This window comes from Sebastes umbrosus, chromosome 18 (assembly GCF_015220745.1).
Source record: "Sebastes umbrosus isolate fSebUmb1 chromosome 18, fSebUmb1.pri, whole genome shotgun sequence".
In the NCBI taxonomy this organism is placed as follows: domain Eukaryota; kingdom Metazoa; phylum Chordata; class Actinopteri; order Perciformes; family Sebastidae; genus Sebastes; species Sebastes umbrosus.
The window spans coordinates 17,518,065-17,543,859 of NC_051286.1; the positions used below are offsets into that span (position 1 = coordinate 17,518,065).

General features: G+C 39.3%; 2 protein-coding genes across 3 annotated transcripts; both read left to right on the top strand.

The window, feature by feature from the left end:
- Positions 1–3,887: 3,887 nt before the first annotated feature.
- On the top strand, positions 3,888–15,720 carry sel1l (SEL1L adaptor subunit of ERAD E3 ubiquitin ligase). 2 transcript variants are annotated; one of them, XM_037750219.1, is made up of 21 exons: positions 3,888–4,368; positions 4,484–4,521; positions 5,561–5,756; positions 7,989–8,156; positions 8,432–8,537; positions 8,685–8,847; positions 8,992–9,045; positions 9,184–9,243; positions 9,335–9,416; positions 9,534–9,688; positions 11,026–11,082; positions 11,170–11,238; positions 11,642–11,719; positions 11,919–11,981; positions 12,149–12,236; positions 12,444–12,592; positions 12,699–12,864; positions 13,577–13,651; positions 13,809–13,981; positions 14,138–14,266; positions 14,418–15,720. In XM_037750219.1, exons 1-21 carry the CDS (start codon positions 4,281–4,283, stop codon positions 14,700–14,702), a joined length of 2,442 nt encoding a protein of 813 aa, XP_037606147.1. In that variant the 5' UTR covers positions 3,888–4,280; the 3' UTR covers positions 14,703–15,720. The 2 variants fall into 2 exon arrangements, with proteins under 2 accessions (XP_037606147.1, XP_037606148.1); XM_037750220.1 differs by having other exon boundaries at positions 13,580–13,651.
- An 831-nt stretch (positions 15,721–16,551) lies between these two features.
- LOC119476740 (phospholipase B1, membrane-associated-like) lies at positions 16,552–24,531 on the top strand. The gene is made up of 16 exons (XM_037750221.1): positions 16,552–16,768; positions 17,036–17,100; positions 18,270–18,360; positions 18,462–18,520; positions 18,849–18,916; positions 19,440–19,483; positions 19,630–19,750; positions 19,840–19,891; positions 20,059–20,139; positions 20,245–20,310; positions 20,414–20,505; positions 21,560–21,641; positions 21,905–22,006; positions 22,256–22,351; positions 22,637–22,708; positions 24,020–24,531. The coding sequence occupies exons 1-16, from the start codon at positions 16,711–16,713 to the stop codon at positions 24,140–24,142; spliced, it is 1,272 nt and encodes a 423-aa protein (XP_037606149.1). The 5' UTR covers positions 16,552–16,710; the 3' UTR covers positions 24,143–24,531.
- The last annotated feature ends 1,264 nt before the right edge of the window (positions 24,532–25,795 follow it).

Below are 25,795 nucleotides of genomic sequence, written 5' to 3' on the forward strand. Positions count from 1 at the left end.
GAGCTCAGTCAGAGCGTTTCAGACAGAGAGTGATTTTCAACATTTAAGTATGTAAACATGTTCTAATAGAAACCTAAAATACAAGTATGCACCTGATAATGCGCATAATAGGTCCTCTTTGAAACGTATGAAACCCTTTTGGTGAAATCTATGTTGTATTTTTTATTTTCCTTCAGATTGCCAGATGAGAAAAAGGAAAATGATGTGCTTGGATATACAATAACACAGACTTTTCCATTTTTTCCCCTCCTACCTTAAGGCATGGTCACACATGCGCGAATACAGGAGAATGACCATCGCCTGCCCAGGCGATATTTGCCTGAAAATTTACCAAAGTTGAATTCCACTTGAATTTGGTACACCACCGGAAGCCAATGTTTTTTTTCCACTTCGCTCGCATAGAATGGAAGTGAACGGGAAGCGAACGTTAATTTCACGCATGTGTGACCGTGCCTTTTTGCTACATGTTGAAATTTCATCCTTAGGTATCAGATAAATGTCCAGGTTAAAGAAAACCACTTGTTTTTAGAAGATCTCTGGAGTCCTGACAGACTACTTTTTTATTTTTATTTTTTACTGTGGTGGAAATATATATATATATATATATATTTCTCCCAGTTGGCCACAGCACTTGAGCCACAACATTGTGATTCTTAATATTGTGTGATACTGTAAGTATTGCAGTTAGATACTGTGATTTATTGCCACTAATCACTTTGTTGTGTCTGCATTAATAAGTTGAAATAATATAATTTTGGACAATAAAAAAAATATAAAAATTCTATTGAATCATGAATCAATTACAAAACATAAATACATGTATTGAGAACATTGGCTTTTATTTATTTATATTTTATTAAAAGCCCTAAAAAGTAAATATGTGGTCACAATATTGAATGTGAATATATGGAAGCACTTCACTGTAACCAGGAGTGGATGAACATTGGAGTGAATGGGTGTATGTTAGGGGGTCCGAAGCTGGATGGGGACTTGAGAGAGAGGAGAGGTGATGACGTACTACTGTACTGTAAGTTATATGTGAGGGAGGGTGACCTCAAAACCTTTCATAATAATGTCGTCACTGACGGCTAACCAGGACACGCAATGATGACATCACTGTTTTTATGGTACATTAATATTGTATAACGTTTTAAACCATTGATGTTTGAGTGTGTCAATGTGTGATCCATCTCCAGAAAACTGCTACTCGCCAGTGTACAAATGTGAACAATCACATTTTTATATATATACAGTATACAGCCTGTGTGTTTGCTCGCATGGAACTCATCAATTGCCTTACAAGTTTTGTACCAAAGACTTGATCATTTGAAAGTTATGTTAAATTGCTGACTGTATAAATGTACTTCTTCAATGATACACTCTCACATGACGGGTTCCAAAAGTATGTGGTCCCTAGTACTTTTGTTTTTTTGTTGTTTTGAGTTTTATCTCTTCACAGTCTGGATATCAGTTGATATAATATACTGGTGAAAGTTGTATTGATCCAGGAATAGAAAATCTCCATTTTATCTTTTTGGCACATACAGTAGCTGTGCTTCTCTTGGCTTTCAACAATCTGATTCTGTGTGGTTTCTCACACAGTTTCTACAGTCTGTGGAGGATCATATCTGCAGCACAAAGTCAAACATCACAGATATTTCTCTTGTGGAAAGCTGTGGAGTACAAATAATGTCAGTTTGAAAAAAAAAAATGAACTGAGTCACTCCCTGTCTTGTATTATCTTGTTTACTGTGAATATTTGTTTTTGTTTTTTTTCCAAATAATGATATCTTTGTCTGAAATTACCACTAAAGCAGCCTGTAAATAAACATGCAGTTATTACATCTGTTGGTATGTGTGCTTATGTATATGGAAAAAATAATGCAGTGACTTATGAGAGAAGATCGAAACAAAATTGTTTGTTTGTTTTAATTTGGCTCATTGTGTATGTTTGTATTTCATATGAACTCATAATCTCCACTGTTAAATGTGCAGACATCTTTACAGTACCGCCCCTCTCTCCATCAGGTAACTGACAGCCCTGACCAGGTACTGTTTCATTCAACTACCTGAGAGGATTAATGGCCCCAGTCAGTCAAACGGTCAGAGTGCTAATGGTTTTAGTGGGACTTATCGGGCCTGAGCCGTAGTGCACTGGTTTACTACGGGTCAGAGACAGACACCTCTTCTTGTGGTTACAAGTGAAGTCGATCCTGACTGCAGTAATATCAAAGAGTAGTCAGTAGTACAGTGTTTTGGATTTAAATGTGGAAGCTATTCCTCTGAATCTGCTGAAACCATTAGACAACAATATTAGGCCTACAGCCAATTCAGAAATTATAAACTTGTACTGTATCATTAAAAAGAGAATATCTACAGATGGGGACCATTTGCACCAATAAAACAAGCATATTGTGTCCATTATCACACTCTCACTCACACACACGCTCCCCCAATACACACATACTTATGGAGCGCTCCACAGTAAATACATAGAATTAAAAACCTCGTAAGTGTGTGGTGCAATAAGTGCAGTGTAACCGAGGGTGAGGAGGTGGGTATGAATGGATGAATGGATAGAGACAGGGCTCTAGTGGGTCAGGGTCAGTTGTGAGACTCAGCTCAGCATCCGGATGGCCTGGGGATAGAAGCTGCTTCTGAGGCGGTTGGTTTTAGCTTTGATGCTGATGTAGCCAGGCTTCCTCATGGACTGCTTCCTGATGTAGAGGCCGTGGCTCGGGTGGTTGGGATCAGCAATGATCTTGTTTGCCTTGGTTATACATCTCTTAGTGTATATGTCCTCTAAGTGTAATGTAATGTAATGTAATGTAAGTAAACTAGTAGCTATACTTCTACATTTTATAATTCTTGTGTTAGCTTTAAATATAGTAAAAATAAATAGTAAAATAGTAAAAAATATAGTAAAAATAGTTACAGGTTTCTGCAGTTAATGTTTGTTACTCAAGTTATGCTGGAGGAGGATATACACTGCCATTATACACATACACATCCATTGGTTATGGACAGTGATGTGGGTGTCCTGGTGAGACACATCCTTTCACATTTGATATACCTTATAATTTTGTTTATTAAAATACTTATAATATTTTGTTTATAAAATACTCCTGCTGGTTTACAAAGCACTAAATGGTTGAGGGACAAAATACATTTCTGATCTTCTGCTATGTTATGAACCCCCCAGACCTCTCAGGTTCATCTGGATCAGGTCTGCTTAGTGTCCCCTTAGAGTCACAACTAAACATGCAGAAGCAGCGTTCAGTTTTTATGCACCAAATATCTGGAACAAGCTCCAAGAAACCTGCAGGACCAACTCCAACTCTGAGTTCTTTTAAATCAATGCTTAAAACTTTCCTGTTTGCTGCTGCCTTTTATTAAATCAGATAATAATCTTATATAACACACAAGAGCTTTTACTCTTGTGTGTTATATTCTATTCTTTTATTTTTAGCTTGTTTTTATTTTCTAATCTTTAATGTTTTTATAATTGTTTTAATTATGTATTAATGTTCTTTTGCTCTTTGTCTCAATGTTCTTGAATGTTTATGTAAAGCATTTTGAATTGCCTTGTTGCTGAAATGTGCTCCACAAATAAAGCTGCCTTGCCTTGCCTATTTATATTAATTTTAATATTTCTAAATGTCGGATTCACTATGGTTATGATGCCTCTAATAACCAAAGCAACCGCCTCCACCTGCCTCTAGATGATAATGACATGTTCATCATAACATGTTGTGGTGTCGTGGACAAACCCATCAACTAGAAACATAACTGTGTTCGCACCTGATTGGCTGACATATCCTTGCCGCACGCTCATTGGCTACTGTCAAACCAGAACGCGCTGTGATTGGTCGAAATCTCGAGAACAGGAAGTGTCGCTCAGTAGTAGCAGGAGCTTAACTGTAACACAGCTAGCTAAGTAGTATCTGCTTAATATAACTACAAGAAGAAAGCTTTTACATGTCGCTGTTCAACTCGGGTGTTTGGGAGTACCAAAAGGTGCTCGGCAGCTCTTATTTAAACCGAAGACTTGCCACTCTTGCACATTATTTCGTTGTTTAGTTGGTCTTTTTGTGTGGCTATGTAGCTTGTTAGCTCTCTAGCTAACGTTGGACGTCATTCAGTGAAGCTAACTACTCTATGTGTGTGTGAGTTTATTAATGCTGCATATCACAGTGTGAATCCACTCTAACTGGATGTTTGCTGATAGAAACAGCAGCAGCTAACACCTAGCAGATTGCTGGCTTGTCAACATCAACATAATGGGTTATAAAAGGTGTTTAAAGACTGCAAGAGGGGTTTATATCTTCACCATCCTGCTGATAGTCTTCATCAAAGGAGTAACAGCTGGTGAGTATATGATGTGTATAAGTGGTTAATATCTGCACAGAACTGTTGCCAGCTGTTTATATTTAGCTTTGTGCATCTCAAGTTCACACTGTGTGTCTTATTAATACTGTTTCAGATGAAGAGCAACATGGTAATGAAGGACCAGAGCTAAAGGTATGTCATGATGCTGATTTGATATTGTTTTTATTAAGTTATGCAAGGCAGCTTTATTTGTATAGCATATTTCAAACACAAAGGCAATTCAAAGTGCTTTATATATATAAAAAGCAAGATAAAAGAGCACAAAGTGCATGAGATAAAAACGAATAAAAGAATATAAAAATATAAGTTAAAAGAAAAAAATAAATTAAAAGGATAATAAAAACAACCCAAAGACAGTAAAGGCAAGGCAGCTTTATTTGTAGAGCACATTTCAGCAACAGGGCAATTCAAAGTGCTTTACATAAACATTCAAGAACATTGAGACAAAGTGCAAAAGAACATTAAGACATAATTAAAACAGTAATAAAAACATTAAAGATTAGAAAATAAAAACAAGCTAAAAATAAAAGCTAGGATTGAAGCTAAAATAGAATATAACACACAAGAGTAAAAGTTGTAGTGCAGTATAAGATCATTATCTGGTTTAATAAAAGGCAGCAGCAACCAGGAAAGTTTTAAGCTTCGATTTAGAAGAACTCAGAGTTGGCGTTAGTCCTGCAGGTTTCTTGGAGTTTGTTCCAAATATTTGGTGCATAAAAACTAATTGCTGCTTGTGCATGTTTATTTCTTACTCTGGGGACACTAAGCAAGACCTGATCCAGATGACCTTAGAGGTCTGGATGGTTCATGACATAGCAGAAGATCAGAAATGTGTTGAAGTTAGCACATCAAACCTTGAGGATGAATGACTTGATTTCTTTTTTCCGGATTTTTTTAAACGGAGTATATTTCTGAATTTTGTTAATACAACTCTGACAATCCATTGCACAAACATGTTTGAACTGATAGACATCCCACCCATGACAATACCCAGAGGATACTCAAAAAAAAACAAGTGTACAAAATAAATATAAATAAATAGATAAATAATCAACATAACCATCCATAACTTTTGCCATATGCAATTCTATTCAGCCTATTTTAATATGCAATGGGATTTTTTTCTTCATCCATCCGTTCCTTTAAAATAACTTCTTGTTCATCCCTCCAGTCTTACCACGATCCAGACTCTGAAGAAGAAGACATCCGTCTGGCGTCAGGAATTGTGGCCGGTGCCTCTGTGACCTCTGACCATGAAGTCTCCCAGCCAGAGGAGGAGAAACCGTCACCTGGGGAGGGGCTAGAGGGAGAGGAGAAGGAGGACCTGCCTGAGCAGCCTCCTCCAGTGGAGGAGAAACCTAAAGAGGGTAAGGACTAAAATTCTAGCTCAAACGTCCATCCATCCATTTGATGACTGGTTATTTCCGTTGTTTAAGGCTTCACATAGCTGTGTTAAGAAGGGTTGGTGAGCCACTGGGCATCTGGCTATTGTATGGAGTTAAGCTCCATATGAGTTATAATTATTTAGTGGTAGGAAATGTTAGTGGTATATTTCAGGGACCTCTAGTCTGAACCTACAATCTTAAAACATCTTTAGCTCTTATAAGCATTTATGGCTAATGTGCTGGCTGGCCTGAAGCAGGGATAGTCTGTCAGTAGCTTTACTGACTCCTCAATGCCCTCAGGTTTTCACCTCGTCTTAAGTCACATCTGTTTTTGAGAATGAAGACGCCGGATTTGTCTTATTTTGTTAGCTTTGTTGAGTCTTGACACGTTAACCTGCTTTCAGTTTTGCTGACTCTGAGAAAAGATGTTTGTGGTTTCAGGGCAGCCAGCGCCAGACTGGATAAACAGTTAAATCCCACGAGAACTTAACAGCGCCTTGCACCTGTGGCTCTTCTTGCAGTCAGTTACATCATTTTACTTGGGGATTGTTAGTTATTTACCCGTCGCCGTCTTACACAAGTATAATATTGAACTTGTACGAAAATTGACATTTTACTGGCATTTATTTGAATTAACCGACTTTGTATGTTTAATATGAAGTTTTAAATCTGTGACTGTTGTTTCTAGAAAAAAAAGATCACAATGGATATGGTAACAGGTTTTTTAGGTTTGTGTATTTACACGCGAGACAAAATATCACAAACAAAAGAAAACAAACATTGACACAAAAGGAGGGGGGGAGGGAAGGTATATACAGAACAATTGATGGGATACAGTAAAGTGTGTTTAAGCGTCTTTGAGATTACTATAAAGCGCTATATAAATCCAATATATTATTATTATTATTATTAAAGGCTATGTTACATCGAAGTTCCTAAGCATGCCCCAGTGTCTGCTCAGGCCTTTATCAAAGTGTCTAAAGGGTAACCTTGGTATTTTTCAACCTGGTCCCTATTTTCCCATGTTTTTGTGTCTAAGTGACTAATGGGGACAACATTTTTTGAAATTGGTCCAGTATTGAAAAAGGCTTAGGTTGGAAGCCGTGTCAATACATTTTCTTTGATAATGTACTTTTTATCATGAAGATGTTTTTTTTTTAAACACATTTAATATATTATGAAAAGTCACTGAGAGCCATAACTTAGCGAACATGATGAGTAGACAGAATTTGAGCTCCGCCCTTCGAAACAGGTAGTGCGTCTGCTCGTTCAGATGCTCTCCACGTTGTTTTTATGTTCATACGGCTTGCGGGGCACAAAAACACTTCGGCGCCGTGCCTAAGTGTTTAATGGCAGGGAAAACCCTGTAATAGGGAAGTATCCCTGGATGTATTACTGAGAGTGGTACCGTTTGACTAATGGTTATTTGGCAAAGGCTTCTTTTCTTCTTCTGTTTAGTTAAACAGCAGTTTGCATCTGTAAATGTTGCATTACACCATAAATTTACATCCACTAAAAGTGCCTGTTTTTGCCACTGCCAGGCTCAGATTGTTATAACTGTCTTATAACATTATGTAAAGGACCCTACTGAGAAATAAAACATCATGTGTGGGCGGCTTCACACTGCCACTGCCTGTCACACAAAACATGCCCATCTGCCATAAACATCTTATACCACATGGGACAGGAGGGAAGTGCAAACCAGGCGATCCCAAGTCTTTGTCCAAAGCAACAGGTGGTTTGGTGTGATACCACAAACAGGGTAATATTATGTCGAGAGAGGATTGCATGTTCAAGCCATACCCAGCTGCTCACCTCTGGGTAATTGTATTTAGATGCCCAAGAAAGCAAGTAGTACCTTGAATTATATGCTAGATAATAATTACAAATATCAGGGACTCTACCTTTACCTCTTGGTGTTGTTAATTTTTTGAAGGCGATTCTCTTTTCTTTTTTTATTTCAAAGGAATTTAATAAAAATAGCATGTAACTCCTTAAACCAAGAGCATGGAACATAAGTGGGATTGAAGACAAGACAAATTCAACACATTCATTTTTAATACTTCAACTCTACCCCACAAGGAGATATTTTTTTATACAAAATACATACCTATTTTTTACAAGTTATCCTGAAATATCCAGTTGTTTTTACTTTGTTATTATTTGTTTTGTCTATTCTCTGTTATAATTATATGTTGTTGTTTTTTTATACAGTTCCTGTGGTGAATGGAGGCACAGCCCATGGAGAGCCCTGCATCTTCCCCTTCCTCTTCCAGGGGAAAGAATACTCGGACTGTACCACTGATGGACGGGGGGATGGACGGCTGTGGTGCGCCACAATCTACGACTATGACCATGAGAAGAAGTGGGGTTTCTGTGAAAGTAAGTCTTTAACTTAATACCTTGGCTGTTAACTTATAACTACCTTTAGTGTCTCATTTTAAAGCCTAAATTAAAAATAAAATGTTATAGAATTTGTTTTGTTGACTGATTATTATGACTCTATCAAACAACTTATCTGAAACCACCCTCATAGTGCACCATGTTTTCATTTCCAGAATTACTATCGCTTGCCTCCTCTGCTGCCAAAGTGTTATAAACCTTTATTTTTTTTTGCATCTGTAATTTCTCATTGGCTTCTCCTTTCTTTCCCTCAGCGGAGGAGCAGGCCCAGCAGAGACTGCAGGCGGAGGAGGCTGACGACCAGTATATAACTGTCCTGCGCATGCTCAATGCCACCACCAGGAGGACCCAAAAGAAAGAGTGAGTTTCCTCCCTGTGTGACTTTGCTCAGCACATCCTTATTTGCTTAAGATGTCATGTCAGCACTGTTTGTTATGTACACATAATTTTTATTATGTCAATCCGACTTCACTCAAGCTGCCTCTGCTCATCCAAACACTCTTTCAGATTATACGAAAAGCTGCAGAAAGTAGCAGAGAAAGGCCACCATAAAGCCATGGAGAAGGTGGCGTACGCCATGCTGTTTGGAGACTACATGAGCCAGAACGTCACCAAGGCCAAAGAAATGTTTGAGAAGCTTGCCATGGAGGGCTCGCCTAAAGCTCAGACGGTAAAGATCTCATTCAAAATGTTAATGTGTCACTTGAGAAAAGTGTTGAAAGCCTTTTCGATCTGACATCTTATCAAATATACTGATTACTTGTGCTTATGGAATCAGATGTGTAACACTGTGCTTTGTTTCTCTTTTTCATAGGCTCTTGGCTTTCTGTACGCAGCAGGACTTGGAGTTAACTCGAGTCAGGCTAAGGTACTTTTTGTAAATTCTGTATAACTAAACTTATGCCGTTACTTTGGACAAAAGCGTCCGTGACAGTAATGTTATGTAATGTCTATCTTTTCCCAACATTTACTCACATATTGCCCACATTCTCTGTGTGTTTGTCAGGCCCTGGTTTACTACACCTTCGGTGCACTGGGTGGAAACTTGATATCTCATATGATTCTGGTGAGTTGATTTGTCTCTCAGTTGAGCAATGACACAGTCACGGTATTTCTTAAGTATAAAAAAATGACATTTCCTCTTATTGTTTTATTAGGGATACCGATATTGGGGAGGTGTGGGTGTTCCCCAGAGCTGTGAGTCAGCCCTAACACACTATCGGCTTGTGGCAAATCAGGGTGAGCATTCACTGCATTTTTTGATATGATATTCAGGTGTGATGTTCTGGTTCTTCATGGGCAAATAACCTGATTGAAACTCTTTTCTCCACTCCTCCTCTCCGCCACCACCTCCAGTGGCCAGTGACGTGTCCCTGACAGGAGGCTCAGCGGTGCAGAGGATCAGGCTGCTGGATGAGGTGGAGAACCCAGGATCTACCAGTGGGATGTTGGAGGAGGACTTGATCCAGTACTATCAGTTTCTGGCTGAGAAAGGAGATGTTCAAGCTCAGGTAAAATAGTGTCATCATCAATATGTCTCCTTTGCTCATTTATTTTTGTCATTACAACCTTATTCTGCTCTGATAGTATACATATCCCATACAGTACACGTATCTTAATCAAATGTATTGATCATATTAGGGACGGTTTTGGAAAAAAAATATTATACAAATCTAAAGCAATTTGTAGAACTTCAGTATAAAAAGTGTTTTAATGAAAACTAACAATGTGCAATACAAATAGACCTCATTGTGTTGCCTTTTGGGACTCAGAGCCAAATGTTAGGTGAAAATGAGGGTGCTTACAAACCTGAAGTTCGGTTCATTTGGTCCGGACCAAGTGAAAAAATTATATAGGGTTGCATTTTAATTCTGGCCCGGTGCCTGTTCACACTGACTTTTTACAAACGAACTAGAAGAGTAAACATGAAGTTATAAAGACCGACAGGTAACATGTTGATTGGACAGTTTTGGTGATTATCATCCTGCATCATCAGGACCCACGTGGGGGAAAATTCAAATTCTGGTGACTAACCGAAGTTTATGAAGCACGTTATTGCTGCCAGATGACTGGTGTGAATACATAGTCCAAACGTCGGGGAACGCACGGACAAGTGCATGATCGGCGTACTGTGGGATCGCTGTCACACACTTTTTAATGGAGTTAATGAACTGACAAAGTACTTGGAGTCGGATACAAGCACAGCAGTTTTATACATGGCCTTAAATACAGATCGCTTCCTGAACAGATTTTACGATCAGCAGATGGATTTATCAGTAGTTAAGCTTTTGAAATCATGCTAAAATCACATATCTGCTATCATAAAATCCTGTAGTTGGTTTGTTTGTTTTCACACCAAAAGCGAACCGCACCAGAGAGAGACCCATCTTCTCAAGTGGTATCGGCTCAGTTGTTTGATTGACAGCTTTGACACCAGCCCAAATGAACCGTGCTAACTGGGAAAACGGATCAGATTTAGTTTTAACCAAACCAAACAGGTTAGGCGTGAAAACACCCTTAGTAAAATCTTTGTATATTCACACTACTGGTAGCTGTGACTTGGTTAAAGCTTATCTCCTGCCAAGTTGTACAGTTTTTGTCCTTGAGTCCGTCTTATGGTCTAATAATAGCTAAAGCAACAGTTGACAAAGGTCATAATCACAGTTTACATTGTGTCAGCATTTACTCATTTGTCCAGCATTTTTCTCTTTGCATGCAAATATATCTCAACCATATTATATGTACGTAATTAGAGAAGGAAGAGACATCATTGTGTGAAATGTAATCTTTATATTTATACTAATTATGTGTCACTGAAGGTAACAAGGTTCTTTGTTTCCCCTGATAGGTGGGGTTAGGTCAGCTGCACCTGCATGGAGGACGTGGAGTAGAACAGAATCATCAGGTGACATTTTCTTTTATAACAAAAGATTCATTTGAAGTATTGTATTCTTGTGATTTTCTATCATTAAATGTATTTTCTATCCAACAGAGGGCGTATGACTACTTCAACCAGGCTGCAAATGCAGGGAATACACACGCTATGGCTTTCCTCGGCAAGGTGGGTGAGATGTCTGTCGTACAACGGTGGTAGAAACTGATTTATTTGTTTGTAATGAGACAGTTTTATTACAGTTATTTCTTTGTTTTACACTGACAAGCCTGCTGGACATTATTACCTTACTTTACCTATAACAACAAACACTTCAGTTTAATCAAATCGGTTTCATTTTACCCATCTGTTTCACTTCTCTGTCTGTAAACATTATAAATATGTCGCCCATACTGTGTGAGTTCTTGGGAGAAGCAGTCAGCGAGTTGGAGAGCAGAGAGATGCTACAAATTGAATCCAAAATAAATAAAGCCAATGATTTGGCAATGCTGTTTTAACAGAGGGCGGTGCAGTGCACAGTGCATCACGTTTTTGATTTCTGAGAGATGTCACTCCTTCTGTCCTTTTTCAGATGTACTCAGAAGGCAGCGAGTATATCCCTCAGAACAACGAGACAGCCCTGCAGTATTTTAAGAAGGCCTCTGACTTGGTAAGAACAAAGCTGTTGACTCATGTCTTTATCTCTATCTGAACTGGATAATTTACCCTTTCAGTGTTTGTATGAGCATTTATCATTGCAGTTATTCTTTAAGAGAAAGCAACACTCAGCTTTCTGTTACTCTACATACTTTTACCTGTTAGCTGATGTGTGTTATTCAGTTGTCATGTTTGTTTTTGTTTTAATCTAGGGTAATCCAGTGGGACAGAGTGGCCTGGGCATGGCCTACCTATATGGGAGAGGTGTCCCAGTGGTAAGAGCCTTTTACACACACTACAATCTTTTTTAAAATCATGCCTGAGTTTAAGATGCACTCTCTCAATCCCAGTAAAGTCGTTTGGTTTATGAGGTTGATGACAAGCTGCCACTCATGCTGAAATCAGAGCAGCCATTTGAACGTTGTGTGTTTTGTGTCTTCAGAACTATGAGATGGCACTGAAGTACTTCCAAAAGGCAGCAGAGCAGGGCTGGGTGGATGGACAACTCCAGCTGGGCACCATGTATTACAGTGAGTACAGCTGTGCATGGTGTGTGCTTGTGGTACACAATGTGTCACGGCCTCCTGTCAAAGCTTTTCATTGTTGTCTCTGATTATTCAAATCTTTAAAAAAAAGAAATTCTCTTTACTTTCTTCACATGATTGTCATTTCTGTGGACTAGTATACTTCTTTTCTCCTCCATTTGATTCACTGTTTTTCTTTCTTCCCCTCCTCAGATGGCATTGGTGTGAAGCGTGATTACAAGCAGGCACTTAAATTCTTCAACCTGGCCTCACAGGCGGGCCACATCCTGGCCTTCTACAACTTGGCCCAGATGCATGCTACTGGCACCGGTGTGATGCGCTCCTGCCACACTGCCGTGGAGGTGAGGCACCCGGAAGCTGCTGCTCAGTTCTTTGTTAATTATGACATCATTGTGCGCCAATGTTACATGTTGTGTGACACACCGTGTGTCTGTGTCTTCATTTCAGCTTTTCAAGAACGTGTGTGAACGTGGTCGCTGGTCGGAGCGTCTCATGGCGGCCTACGGCAGCTTTAAGGAGGGTGAGGCCGACGCTGCGCTGGTCCAGTATCTGCTGCTGGCTGAGCAGGGCTACGAGGTGGCCCAGAGCAACGTGGCCTTCATTCTGGATCAAAGTAAGAGAAACTGTGACATTAGTATCAAAAAAGTGTTTAAGTGAAAAGCACATCAGGTTCAAATGCCATAAAAAAAGTAGTCCTAGTAGTAAGGTCTTTTCAGACCAAACTGAAATAATTAGTGCGAATAAATCACACATCAAATTTAAACATTCAAACCCATCCATCTCTACGAGCCAGTCCAGTCATGAATGCTGAAAACCAATGCAATAAGCTCAGTATTTACACTCGTTACAATAACTTGCTTCATAGGAAATGCGACCACATTGTAACTTTTCTACACAGACGTGCACACTTGGAATAAAAACCTAGAGTTGAGTTTGGGTGTATCATAGTAAGAACAAGTTATGCATCCATGATTGTGTGACGGTGCGAAACTTTAATTTTCGGTGGCATGCACGGAACGCAAATATTCGTGTTGCCTTGGTGTGAAAGGTTTGAACGTGAAAAATCAGCCACAAATATTTCGCCTTTTCGTTTTTCTTTTTTACGCTCTCGTCCCTGGTGTGAAAAGGCCTTCAGCGTCACTGTTAGCAAACTGTCTTAGTTTAATCACACAATAGCAAAATTGATTTAGTGAAACAAATGTGGGTAAAAAAAGACCTTGTGTGTTTTATTATGCAAATTCCCCAAAAGTAGCACCAAGTTTTATGGAAAAGTACCATCCTAACCTTTGAATGTTTTTTGTATTTGTCTGGACTGTAATAAAAAGAAGGAGCTAGAATCTTCACTGAGAATGAGACCTACCCTCGTGCATTGCTCCACTGGACAAGAGCTGCAGCACAAGGTGAGTCCATACACACTGACTCTGATTTATTTTTTTAGCATTTATTTTTCATGTGGAATCCACCTATGATTAGTTTACATAAAAAAAAAGTAGTTGAATTTGGCTGCTCAATCCTGTGCTTAGAATGAGAGTTGATGCATATAATTCTCATTCCCAGGTTACACTGTGGCAAGGATAAAACTAGGGGACTACCACTTCTACGGCTACGGGACAGATGTGGACTATGAGACAGCTGTGATCCACTACAGACTGGCATCAGAGCAGCAGCACAGCGCCCAGGCCATGTTTAACCTGGGTTACATGCATGAGAAAGGCCTGGGCATCAAACAGGTGCGCACAGAGTTTCACTGCTGACTCTTAAACATCAGCTCGCTCTCAATGCTTCACTCATATCCACTTAGTCACATTGATCTATGAATGCAGAGTATAGTTAATGCAGTCACTGGACTGATTTGTAATCCAGAATTGTTTCATGCGGTTCTGCAGGACATCCATTTAGCCAAGCGCTTCTACGACATGGCCGCCGAAGCCAGCCCTGATGCCCAGGTCCCAGTTTTCTTGGCCCTGTGCAAGCTGGGCCTGATTTACACTCTGCAGTACCTGCAGGATCTTAATGTGAGTACTTCATCTTAAATTGTCAAGCTGGAGCCGTGACAATTTGGCTTTGAAATAGAAATTGTAAAAGCTGCTTCATCAGAGGGGAACTGAAATGAATCATATGTGTCTTTGTCCTCCATCCTCTCTCCTCATTCGGCTCCTTTGTTAGTTAAAGGAGCTGATTACTCAGGTGGACCTGGACCAGCTCCTGGGCCCAGAGTGGGACCTCTACCTCATGACCGTCATCGCCCTGCTGCTAGGCACGGTCATCGCCTACAGGCAGCGCCAGCACCAAATCATAGTTCCCCCTCGCCCGCCTGTCCCTGCCCCGGCGCCCCCTCCCAGACCGCCTCAGGAACAGTCACAAGCCGAGGCCGAGCCCCAGGAACAGGGAGAGGGAGAGGCGCAAGCCCAGGGCCCGGCCCAGGAGGAAGAGGAGGAGCAGCAGCAGTGAGAGGAAGCCAGACGGAGCGAGGGCAGTAAAAGACAGACAAGATGCTCTGCTAGCCCGCCTCACGGAGCAGCTGGTGCTCACTAGCCGAATACCTGCTAGTTTGAGCAGCTCTCCCACTCTAAAAAGAAGACTTAAGACGGCTGCAGAACTGTGCAGTCTCACAACTCCCTTTCTCCCATTTAAAATATGCTGGTCTCGTGCTGCAGAAAGACGGTGGGGGTGTTTTATGGACAATGCCGCAGAACAGAGCGTTGAGAGGATAACACAGACTTGGGACTTGCTAGTCTGTGACTCAGGATACTGCCAGAAGCAGACCGTGTCCTCCCAATGGAAATAAGCCTTGTGGTTGCCAGATCAAGGCATCGTGGACTTGACTAATCAACATAGTCAACATAGTTGGAATCTAAAACGTGCATTAGTTTTCTTCTCACTTTCCCTTTTTGAGAAAATCACACTCTGCCTCAATCCTAATTTAGCGCAGTATTTAGAAGAAAAAAAACAGGCAGGAGAATGTGAATTCAAATAATTTGATGTGCTAGTTGGTAAAGAAAGTCATGTTTTTTTGCATGTTTTTCTCTGATCAGTTTGACTTTAATTTTAGGCAACCCTTTTTCAGATACTTGAGTGAACAAATTTTGCATTGATTAGTTTGGTTTATATGTTGGATCTTTACCTTTTCATACCTGCAATTCACTGAGAAAGATTAATTTATGTTCATTAAACATTTTAGTGCTTAAATGTACTCCAGCCATGCTGTGTCATTAGCATAAGTACAAGAAACCTGTTCAGCTGTAATCAAGGAGAGATCATTTAATTTTGAGCACACGGGTTGTTTGTTACGTTTCTAACATGGCAGACACAAAGAATGAGAAGCCGCTGAAGTCACGAAGCCGTCACCGAATCCTCATCAATGATGCAGATCCTGTTAGAAAATTCCTACAGAGGCGTCTCCAAGGATATAGGGAAAGCAGAATGCACAGGCTTTTTAAAATTTCAATCTAAAGAGCAAAGGTCAGGAGAAAAACTCTTACGTATGATGTATACAGTCCAGTGAAAGGAGGCACAGAACAGAGTTTGAAGATGTACTGTACGTTGATGTGATGTTTTTCCATCAACAGGCTTTGATTTCATTCTAGTGGTTGGTAGCTCAATAGTTCCTCTCATCCTACATCCGCCTTTTTATTTCTTTTAGTTTGTTAAGCCTCGAGTTAGCTGAGGTGGAAATTAAAGAGCAGCCTTAAAGATAGCAGCGCCTCAAACTCTGGATTGTTTCTACATTAGAGGAAGTGGATGAGTTTTTTTTGTGTGTGTGTGTGTGTGTTTGGTTACACAACTTCAGCTGTTGTGAGAATTTCCACCCCCTCACCAAAAGTCCAAGCTGGAGCCCTGCCTACACTTTTAAAGCTCAAATCTGAGAAACGAAGCCATGGTTAGGCCGTACAGTATTTATCGAAACGAAATAAGGTTTTGCCACATGCAGGTTTTTTTGTTTCCTCTAAAGTCTATTTGTTCAGTTCGACAGTATGTGCTTGTTGTTAGAGTTATTGAGAATTGATCTACCAATACGTCTGCATGAAGTGTATGAAGTCAAAAAGGACGATAAGAAAATGATTCCTGCATTCACACGACACCCACTCAACTCACAATTCGTCTAAAACGAAACACTGGTCAAGATTGTCGAGAAGACTGCATTTTTACCATCTCAAATACAAGTTTATAAAGAAATTAATAAATGATATATGGATATTTAGTGCTTGTTTTGAATGCTTTCTTCCTTGTTTGAATGTTAATATCCCAAAACCTTTGTGATGTAGAAAAGCCTGTGACACCTTGTTATTGTCATGATGTGTTGTGTTGCTGACGTTGATTGAATGGCTCTCACTGGACCCGCAGGTTGTCGCTCAGCTTTAGAGGGTGGGGAGAGACAAAAGCGACCGTGCTGTATAGCTGAGCATCGCATTGTGCAGGTCTGCAGGGGCGACCCGTTGACTGGCCCATACGCACTGCTATGGAGTGGCTTTGGATCGCCGTGGCAACATGTATGCTCGCTTCCTGCTCTGTCAAAGGTAAGTGCTAGAACAAGCAGGAGTTGCAGAGCACACGTGAGGCTGTGTGCCTGAATTTATTGTTACAACAGGGCCTTTTTTTTTAGGCTGATGGTGTTTTATAATGTCATCTGATAACAACAAAACATGTATATAAGTAAAGAGCCTTTTCTAAAAGAGCCTGTTTTTGAGCTGTAAATGGCTGTTAAAGGAAAACTACATGTTAAATCGATAAAGTGGCTCATTGGGCCGTTTCAAATGGACACTTTGGATGTAATCCTCTTTAAGGCAACGACTGGTGGTGGGAGTATGAGGAGGGGATACGACACTACAGCAAAGAGGCCCTCAACAAGGTACTGTGTGCACCTGGTTTTACCACTGAACAGAAAATGCTGTCTTTGTTAGCTACTGGTTAAGATTCTCACGGCAGAATATTGTTTAGTTCTCTGATTTTCTTTTGTTCGTCATTCAAACAGGTAGTGTCTGACCAAAGGGCCTTGATTGACAGGTTTATTAAAAAGACAACACTATTGGACAATATGAAAACAACAAAAACAATATGAGTATATAACAATGGGTAGCTTACTTTTAACACAAGAGGCAGGTTACTATGGTATGGCAACTCACCAAACCACATGGACCAGCACATGTAGAGCTGTGGTTCTCCACCTTTTTTGTGTCAAGGACCCCTATTTATTTATTTATTTATTTAAAAAGGATCCCCATTAGCTGATACCAGTGGCACCAGCTATAGTCTTCCTGGGGTCTGAAATCAAGTACATTAATTTATCACATACATACTATATACAACATCATATTTGTGTTACACTAATAACATTCAAAATTTCACATTCATACACAATCTTCCACAACCATTTAGCCTCGAGGCCCATCATCAGGGAAAAGGAACAAAAGAAAAACCATACATGACCAACACTGGACTATCGATCAGCTGCTTAAGTAATGTACTCGTAGATGGTATTTGAATGAGGCTTTGTTAGAGGATTGACGGATGTAAAGAGGGCAGCTATTCCAATGATACATCGACAAACATTAGGTCACGGTCACCATTTGATAATATGTTTGCTTGAGGAACCTCCATCTGAAAAGATTGTGGTTGTTAGATATGATTAAGACCAGAATTCTATGTTTTCAACCACAGTTGAGGAGATAATCGTGGAGAAAGTGAACCCTATGATCAGAATAGCTGCTCGTATGACTCTCACTCACCTTGGGCTCACTTCTATAGTGAATTAAATCGTAAAAATACACTCCCTTGAATTCCCTCAAGGACCCCTGGTTGAGAACCGCTGATCTAGAGTATGCGTGCAATAAGCAAAGCAAGCTTCAATGAGTGACAAGATAATGCTCAAGGTATCAAAGACAACAAATTATAGGAGAAATAATCTGCCTCCTGTAAGGAGAACTGTCTCCCTTATAGGACGCATATTCAATCTGTATCTGAAAATAAGGGATTTAAAAGGTTTATTTCTGGTCTCACTCTTTCTTGTTTCATTCTCAGGAGTTTCCAGAGAAAACTCGACCGGTGAGCTTCAAACATCCCGTGTTCCAGTGCCCCGACATGAGTCCTTCTCCCTCAATCCCTTCCTCAGGTCTGTCAAGGTCGCGTCCATATCAATCTATCTGTTATCCAGGAGTTGAAACTGTTGATTAATTTATTATCTTTCATCTCCCCTTTCTCCCTTTGGTTAAGTGGAATTTGTGAAGGCGGCAGATATCAAAGTCATCGCTGCCTTGGGGGATTCACTGACAGTACGTGTTATTTGTTGCTGCAATGGCAATACAGTATAAGTATAATTATATGTAATTAAATCATGATGACTAAATGTTGCAGTGACAGTAGTGTAACCAGATTACTTGTCATTACTGTTCTCAATTAGCTTTTTGGGATAAAAAGTGTGAATTGTTAAATATCTGTTCTCAAGCTTGCAAAGATACAACACCTCTTCAAAATGTAGTAGTAGACAATACCAGAAATTTAAGAGACAGAATCACCTCCTCGAAACGCACAATCAAGATCTCTTTATTTTCACGAGGTTCTGATCATATTTCGCTCAGATGTTGTGTCTTTCCTTTTCAGACGGCCATCGGCGCCAACGCCACCACTGTCCTCGGGATTCCTATTGAGTTTCGCCACGTGTCGTGGAGGTGACAGAAATCATGAGTGAAACCTGTAATGGATCTCTTGCACGGATAATAACGCTATTCTAGTGCTCCTGCAGTGTAGACAGCATATGATATAATTAATATTCGTGTGCATAATTTCATTACGTTAAATTGTTTCAATATTTGTATTATAAATAAATTTTAAAAAGTAAATCAATATTATTATTAACAAATAAATAATTAAAAGATATTAAAAATTAAATTAAATTAAGTTATTATAAATTAAACATAATTGTTTTATTTATTTGTAAATAAAATCAAATCATCATTGTATTTATAAAACAATGAAATAAATAGAATATATGTTTTTTATTTATAAATAAAATAAAATACTTTTAATGTTTGTGTTTTTATGTAAGAGATGGAATTTGCTCTGTTCATTAGACAGTTTTTTTATTTTCAGCTTGAGATAACACTGTTGATTTAGCAATGATTATACATTAGTTTATTACATAATTATTTTTGCTACTAATGGCATTCTTTTTTACATTTCTTCATCTTGCAGCATCGGAGGCTACGGCTCATTTCAGTATGTCATTACTTTGGCAAGTAAGATGTTTTAATCACCGATGATATCTCAGATATCTCTTGACATTTTTTGTGTTGCATGTTCCATATAAACCAGAGCAGGATAAAGAAAAAAAACACACAATACAATCGTCTTTACACGTTTCTTTTCCAATTGTGACTTTCAGACATCATCAAGTTGTTCAATCCCAATCTGCTCGGTGCTGCTCCCGGCAAGACGGTTCATGGGATGCAGGCTCACATCAGTGAAACAGGCTTCAACCTTGCTGTGACTGGACACAACACATTGTACTGACTCATCAGTGTGACACCAACAGTTTTTCAATCTGCACAACGTGTTAATTATTTATTATGATGTTGTTGATCTGTCTTTCTAGCAACCTCCCCGGCCAGACGAGACATTTGATCGACACGATGAGAGGTTATGAGGTAATGCCCTGTTTTCTCTGAAATGTAACAACAGAGAGATGGAAGAGTTTATAGACCTGGTTATTAAAGCTCAACAGACAGAATCTGACATATCCTGCAGCAGGATGATGTCCCTGAACCAGTTTTTTATGCACCATATTTGACCCCTCTGTTGTCTTTTCCTTTAGGGTCTGAACTTCGAGGAGGACTGGAAGCTTTTGACCATTCTCATGGGCATGAATGACATCTGCGATTACTGCAAAGACAAGGTCTGTCTTTTTCTTTCTCGAAATGAGTTTAGTTCATTAAAAATGTCTTTTTACAGAATGACAAGTATGTCATTAATCTCTGCAGAGTCTCCGTGTTCTCTCTAGGCTCTATTTTCAGTGGATAACTTCATTCACTATATCACCGTGTCCTTGGAAATGCTTATGAATGAGGTAAAGTGAAAGAAAAAGGAAACGAGACATATTTGGTCTCAGCGAAGGTTTCAGCTGGAATTCACTGCAGCGTGGGCGTCTTTTCCGTTGTGTTGTGCTTCAGGTTCCTCGTATGATCGTTAATGTCGTTCAGATCCTGCCCATGCAGACTCTGAGAGAGGTGCAGAAGCCCACCCCGGGGTGCCGGCTCCAAAGGTGAGCTGCTCATTCTTAACATGAACATTAACATGAGCCTTAAAGTCCCCCTGCTGCTGCTGCTCAACAATGTGTTTTATTGTTCCTTCATTGTGATGTTTGACCTTCACTCTGCAGAGTTTGACACTAGAAGGCTGTTTTCACATTCATCTGCTGAAGAGGAAGGTTTTGCTGCATTTTGTGACATCACAACTGGCTTGGAAGCCAATCATGGTCCAATATATAAAATATAGTGTGCTGTTGAATAGAGCTGCAACAATTAATTGATTATTAGTCAACTATTAAATTAATCGCCAACTATTTTGATAATCGATTTATTGGTTTGAGTAATTTTTGAAGAAAAAAAGGTCAAGATTCTCTGATTCCAGCTTCTTAAATGTGAATATTTTCTGGTTTCTTTACTCCTCTATGACAGTAAACTGAATATCTCTGAGTTGTGGACAAAACAAGACATTTGAGGACTTCATCTTGGGCTTTTGGAAACACGGATTGCCATTTTTTATAATTTTCTGACATTTTATAGACCAACTAATCAATTAATCGGGAAAATAATCAACAGATTAATCGACAATGAAAATAATGAGAATGGACTTCTCAGTGATGTAAGACACATCTTGTGTCCAATATTTCAAGTTTTGAAAAAAAAAAAAGGTATGCTTTGTTATGCTTTCGGGTTGTGCGTCCGTCCCATTCTCGTGAACGCGATATCCCAGAAACGGAATTTCTGGGAAGTTCTTTAAATCTGACACAAACGTCCACTTGGTGGCCAAAGGTCAAGGTCACTGTGACCTCACAAAAAAAACGTTTTGGGCCACAACTCAAGCATTCATATGCTAATTGTAACAATTTCACACACATGTTTAATGGTCATGTCTAGAAGGTAACGCTCAAATTGCAAAATGCAAACTTCTCAACCTTCTAGACACAACGATGAATAACTGGATAAAATGATGAAGTGTGGACATTTTGGACAGACATGTATGTAAACTGCATGTTGACTTGTTGGCAGAGGAATACAACCACAAGGTGGTAATTCTAGTTTACTCTAATTTAGGTCTTTCTGCTCGTGCCTGATAGAGCCAGTAGCCAAGTCTCCTGAGCTTCAGGAGCTGGTAGAAATCAATCTGGAGTTCCAGGTACAGTTTATACCTCTATATTTATAGAATAATACATTTATAATATAATATAATAATATGTGCATATTATCCATAATGGAAAACAACATTTTAAATCATTATCAACCATCTTGCAAGATCATTTTATTTTGAAAATGCACTATAATGTACAATGTGCATGGTTCCGAAACAGTGCATGTTGATTTCATGTTAACAACTCTCTGCAAGTAATTTGCATGATTGCTGTTACTATAACTTGATTTTCATGCTACTCCCGTCCACAGAAAAGACTCGAGACGCTGCTGTACAGCAAACGTTTCTTCAGGGACGACTTCGCCGTTGTTCTTCAGCCCTTTCTGAAACACGCTGACCCTCCACGCCTCCCGGTAATCTATCCTCACTCCAAAGGCCACAACAATATCAACATGGCAGAGTCAGTGTCAACTCTCAGGAGATGAGTCAGTGTGAAACATTGCACAGCAATGATTAAATCATTAAGATCGCGAGTGTGACAGCTGTAGCTTTTGGCTTTGTTAACACGAGGCTGAGAATGAGAGAGAAGTCACGTTTCACCAGCAACACGCTGCGTCCATCAGTAAATCTACACCAGTGTACGTTTTTGTCTCCCTGAGCAGAATGGGAAGATCGATATGACCTTCTTCACTCACGACTGCTTCCACTTCACCATAAAGGGGCACGAGGAGCTGGCCAAGGGACTGTGGAACAACATGGTGAACAATGAGTCACACGGCTTGTATTTAATGGCACATGAGGTCAACAATCACCCCCATCGCTATTCAGATGGATTTATTGTGTGAAGAAATGTCACAAAAGGATGAAATATAATTTAATAGAAAAAAAGCCATCACAAGCGTAGGAAAATCAAGGACAGTTATGAGTATTTTTTTAAAGAAAGTACTATCACTACAACTTAATTTGAGAAAAAAAACATTTATTTATTTATTTATTTATGCCACATATTAATTCTTCCTTGTCTCTCTGTCTTCTGCTCACAGTTTCAGCCGGAGGGGGGAAAGACGATTGTGAGCAGCTTCTCTGACCCCATCAGTCTCATCTGTCCACCCATGGTAAGACAGGTCTCTATACGACAATGTTAGTACACCAGAGCAGCATATGTTACCTGTGTCTTTAACCTGAACGTTTTACAGCTAAACAAAAAACTGACCTTCACTCTTAATTCTGTGTTATATTGAGGGAAGAAATAAACTACTGTAGATCTAGCTGCATTTGTCAATAGTCGTTTTAAAAGTACCTTTTTGAGGGGGACAAATTGATTCTACTAATTTCAGCATGGAATGAAAATAATCTCGAAGAGGTTTGAAACTTTCTTCAGATATATAATCAGTCCCATTTTAGATTTTCTAGCCATTTTTGTTTGATGAAAGTTATGCTTGAAATCTTTCTCTGTTGGTGCATTCAAGGAAGCTCAGATCTCAGAGTTGTTCAACAGCAAACATTTTAATGCTCAACTCGGCCAATTCCACTGTATCATGTGTGCTAATTGACTGTCTTCTGGGTTTGTTCATTGCTATCCGACGTAGGGCCAGGCAATAATTCATTACGTCAATAATATGTATAATTTATCGGAATCGTATCACGATGAAATCATATATCGAAATATTGTGATACACAATTACATCGTCTTAATGGATGATAACATACTAACTTAAATTTCTCAGAAAATCTGATGTGAAATATTTTGAGGAATATCATTTGAAGATTTTTTGGAGATTTGCAGTTTTGTTTTTACATCAAACTTTATATTACCAATCAGTTCAATGCGATTAACAAACGGTGTATATAAGGAAATCTTTATTTATTTTGTTCTTTAATTTCACTTATAACTTCATTTTGAGAAAATACTCAATACTTTTCATTTGTCAAGCATTTAATTCTCACAAGTATACCATAATAGACCTCACCATGTGGTTACTTCATAAACTATTTATTTATTGAATTACCAGAAAACATGCTACAGTATATTGTGATATATATATCGTTATCAAGATATGAAATTACCGAAATCGGGAGCGTTGAATACCCAAAAGTAAAAAGGTAGCGCACACACAGATCTTCAGGACAATCTCAATACGCTGCTCTTGTTTGCAGCTGCTTTACCATGCAACAATGATATGTATAAGACACAATGCATAAGGGAAATAATTAAATAAATGGAAGTTGATGAAATATTAATTGCAAGTCTGCAATAAATGGAAACCATCAGTTTTCTGGATGATTGAAATCAATTTCAAAACTAGGCCATGCTTTAGGAAGTGTTACTCAATGATGTGTAATTAAAGAGCAGTATGATCATTTATATGCGTTTAGATACGCAAAGTGATTTATAACATCCCATATTCTCCATGTCTCATCTGTAGGAACACCCGTTTATCTTCACCCGACCGATAGCAGCAAAATCAGGTCAGCCTCCACTGCAGTCTGACGCTCTGTCACAGGCAGCCGTCTTCCTGCTGCTCCTGCTCCTCGTGGGTTTGGTTTGACTGGGACTCATCTAGCATTCACTTTGCTGGACTATTTTACAAAGCACCACTGCTACATTGGTTACTGTTGAGGTGATACAGCGCCTCAAAGGAGAGTCTGTGAGCCACTCTTTGAAACTTTGCATGTCTTTGGCCTCAAATAGCAGCATACAGGTAATTACTGCCGGACTGTAAGATAATGTGACTGTAAATCCTGCAACCTAAATATTTCATCTTGAGAAGCAGGTGGAGGTGGTTGTTGCTGAGAAGCTTTCTCGGTAACACTTTACAGGTCAGCAAATTTCATGGTATTTAGGTGATAATTAGCAAGTAACCTATTTGAAATTTCTTTGGAATTACTGCCAAATTAGCCCAATATTTACCTCAAAATTGATCAAAAATTACTTTATTATAAACCATATTTAATAATTATATGCTTAAATAGCATATAATGGTTAAAATATACAAAAATGTATTGAGAACCTAAATTGATAAGGGGGCCGGATCAAAAATTTGTGAGGGGCCGGATTTGGCCCGTGGGCCTTGAGTTTGACACTGTATGTGCTGAATTACCTAATATACTGTATATATATTGCCGATTTTGTAACAAGCGAAGCATGAAGTAACAATTTTGTGACATTTCTACATTCATACTTGAAACATTAAACTAACTAGACTTTGCCAAAAACTGAAGTGAATGTCTGTTAAGTGTTTTCTTTAAGAATCCTGAACCCTCAACTATTTCAAATCATTTCAGGTCACCTTTTCTGATATAGTAGTGCGTAGTGCATTATAAAATGTTGGAGTTTTCCAGACAGAATTACAAATAGCATCAATCCGCACATTAAAATTCATTTAGCTGGGAGGTTGACGGGGCTTAAATTCTCATTTCCAACATCATGCAGTGTGCGTGTACAGTCAGGCCTTACTAGAAGGCCCTGATCAGCTCAGTGAAATGATTTAAAGATGGAACAGGATTTGTCATCCGTATTACCCACAGCAAATGTTACCAGAAATCTGTGACTTTTCAAACCAGAGTCAATTTAGTCACACGTCTGTTCCTCAGATCTCCCGGCTGCTGCTGGCCCACTTTCACTTCTCTGTCCTCCAGTAGCTGCAATATTATGCGCTGAGCACTAGAAGAGGCAAAGATACCCACCACAGTGAACAAAGACCCCTGAATATCGTACTGGCTACTGGGCGCTGAGCAGAGGAGTCATTGTTTATCTGCACACAAATGATCACCATTCAACGTGATCTTCTACTACAGATGAGCTCCCTATTCATCTGCTTTCTGGTTAGGAGCGTACAGTACACTCTGTACAGTATTGACTCAGTTTAATTAGTGTAATTACGAGGGCAGGTGGACGCTATAATAAGCGCAGCTCGGGTTTGCTCAGAAATGTTAATTTAGCTCTTGAATGGAAATGAAAACCTTGCGGTGTGTACTCAGCATGGTCGGGTTGAGTTGTATAGAGCAGGTAAACATGTCTTGCATAATGCAGGAAAACCTTTTGGACATTGACTTTGAATGGGAGAGGTCCATTCATTGTTTATTTAGTGAAAGCTTGTCCAGTATGTTGTTATGGAGCTAAAATACATATTTCCTGTGTCCCTGTTTCCAACAATTTCTCTCGGATGTTACAGAGAGCTGAATTTCAGCGAGTCCTCATA

Coding starts and splice junctions, on each gene's coding strand:
- sel1l (XM_037750219.1), top strand. CDS start 4,281: ATGGGTTATAAAAGGTGTTTAAAGACTGCAAGAGGGGTTTATATCTTC. Junction 9,046..9,183: donor TTAACTCGAGTCAGGCTAAG/GTACTTTTTGTA, acceptor TGTGTTTGTCAG/GCCCTGGTTTACTACACCTT. Junction 11,982..12,148: donor ATGGGAGAGGTGTCCCAGTG/GTAAGAGCCTTT, acceptor TTGTGTCTTCAG/AACTATGAGATGGCACTGAA.
- LOC119476740 (XM_037750221.1), top strand. CDS start 16,711: ATGGAGTGGCTTTGGATCGCCGTGGCAACATGTATGCTCGCTTCCTGC. Junction 20,506..21,559: donor CCGGGGTGCCGGCTCCAAAG/GTGAGCTGCTCA, acceptor ACTCTAATTTAG/GTCTTTCTGCTCGTGCCTGA. Junction 22,352..22,636: donor AGGGACTGTGGAACAACATG/GTGAACAATGAG, acceptor TTCTGCTCACAG/TTTCAGCCGGAGGGGGGAAA.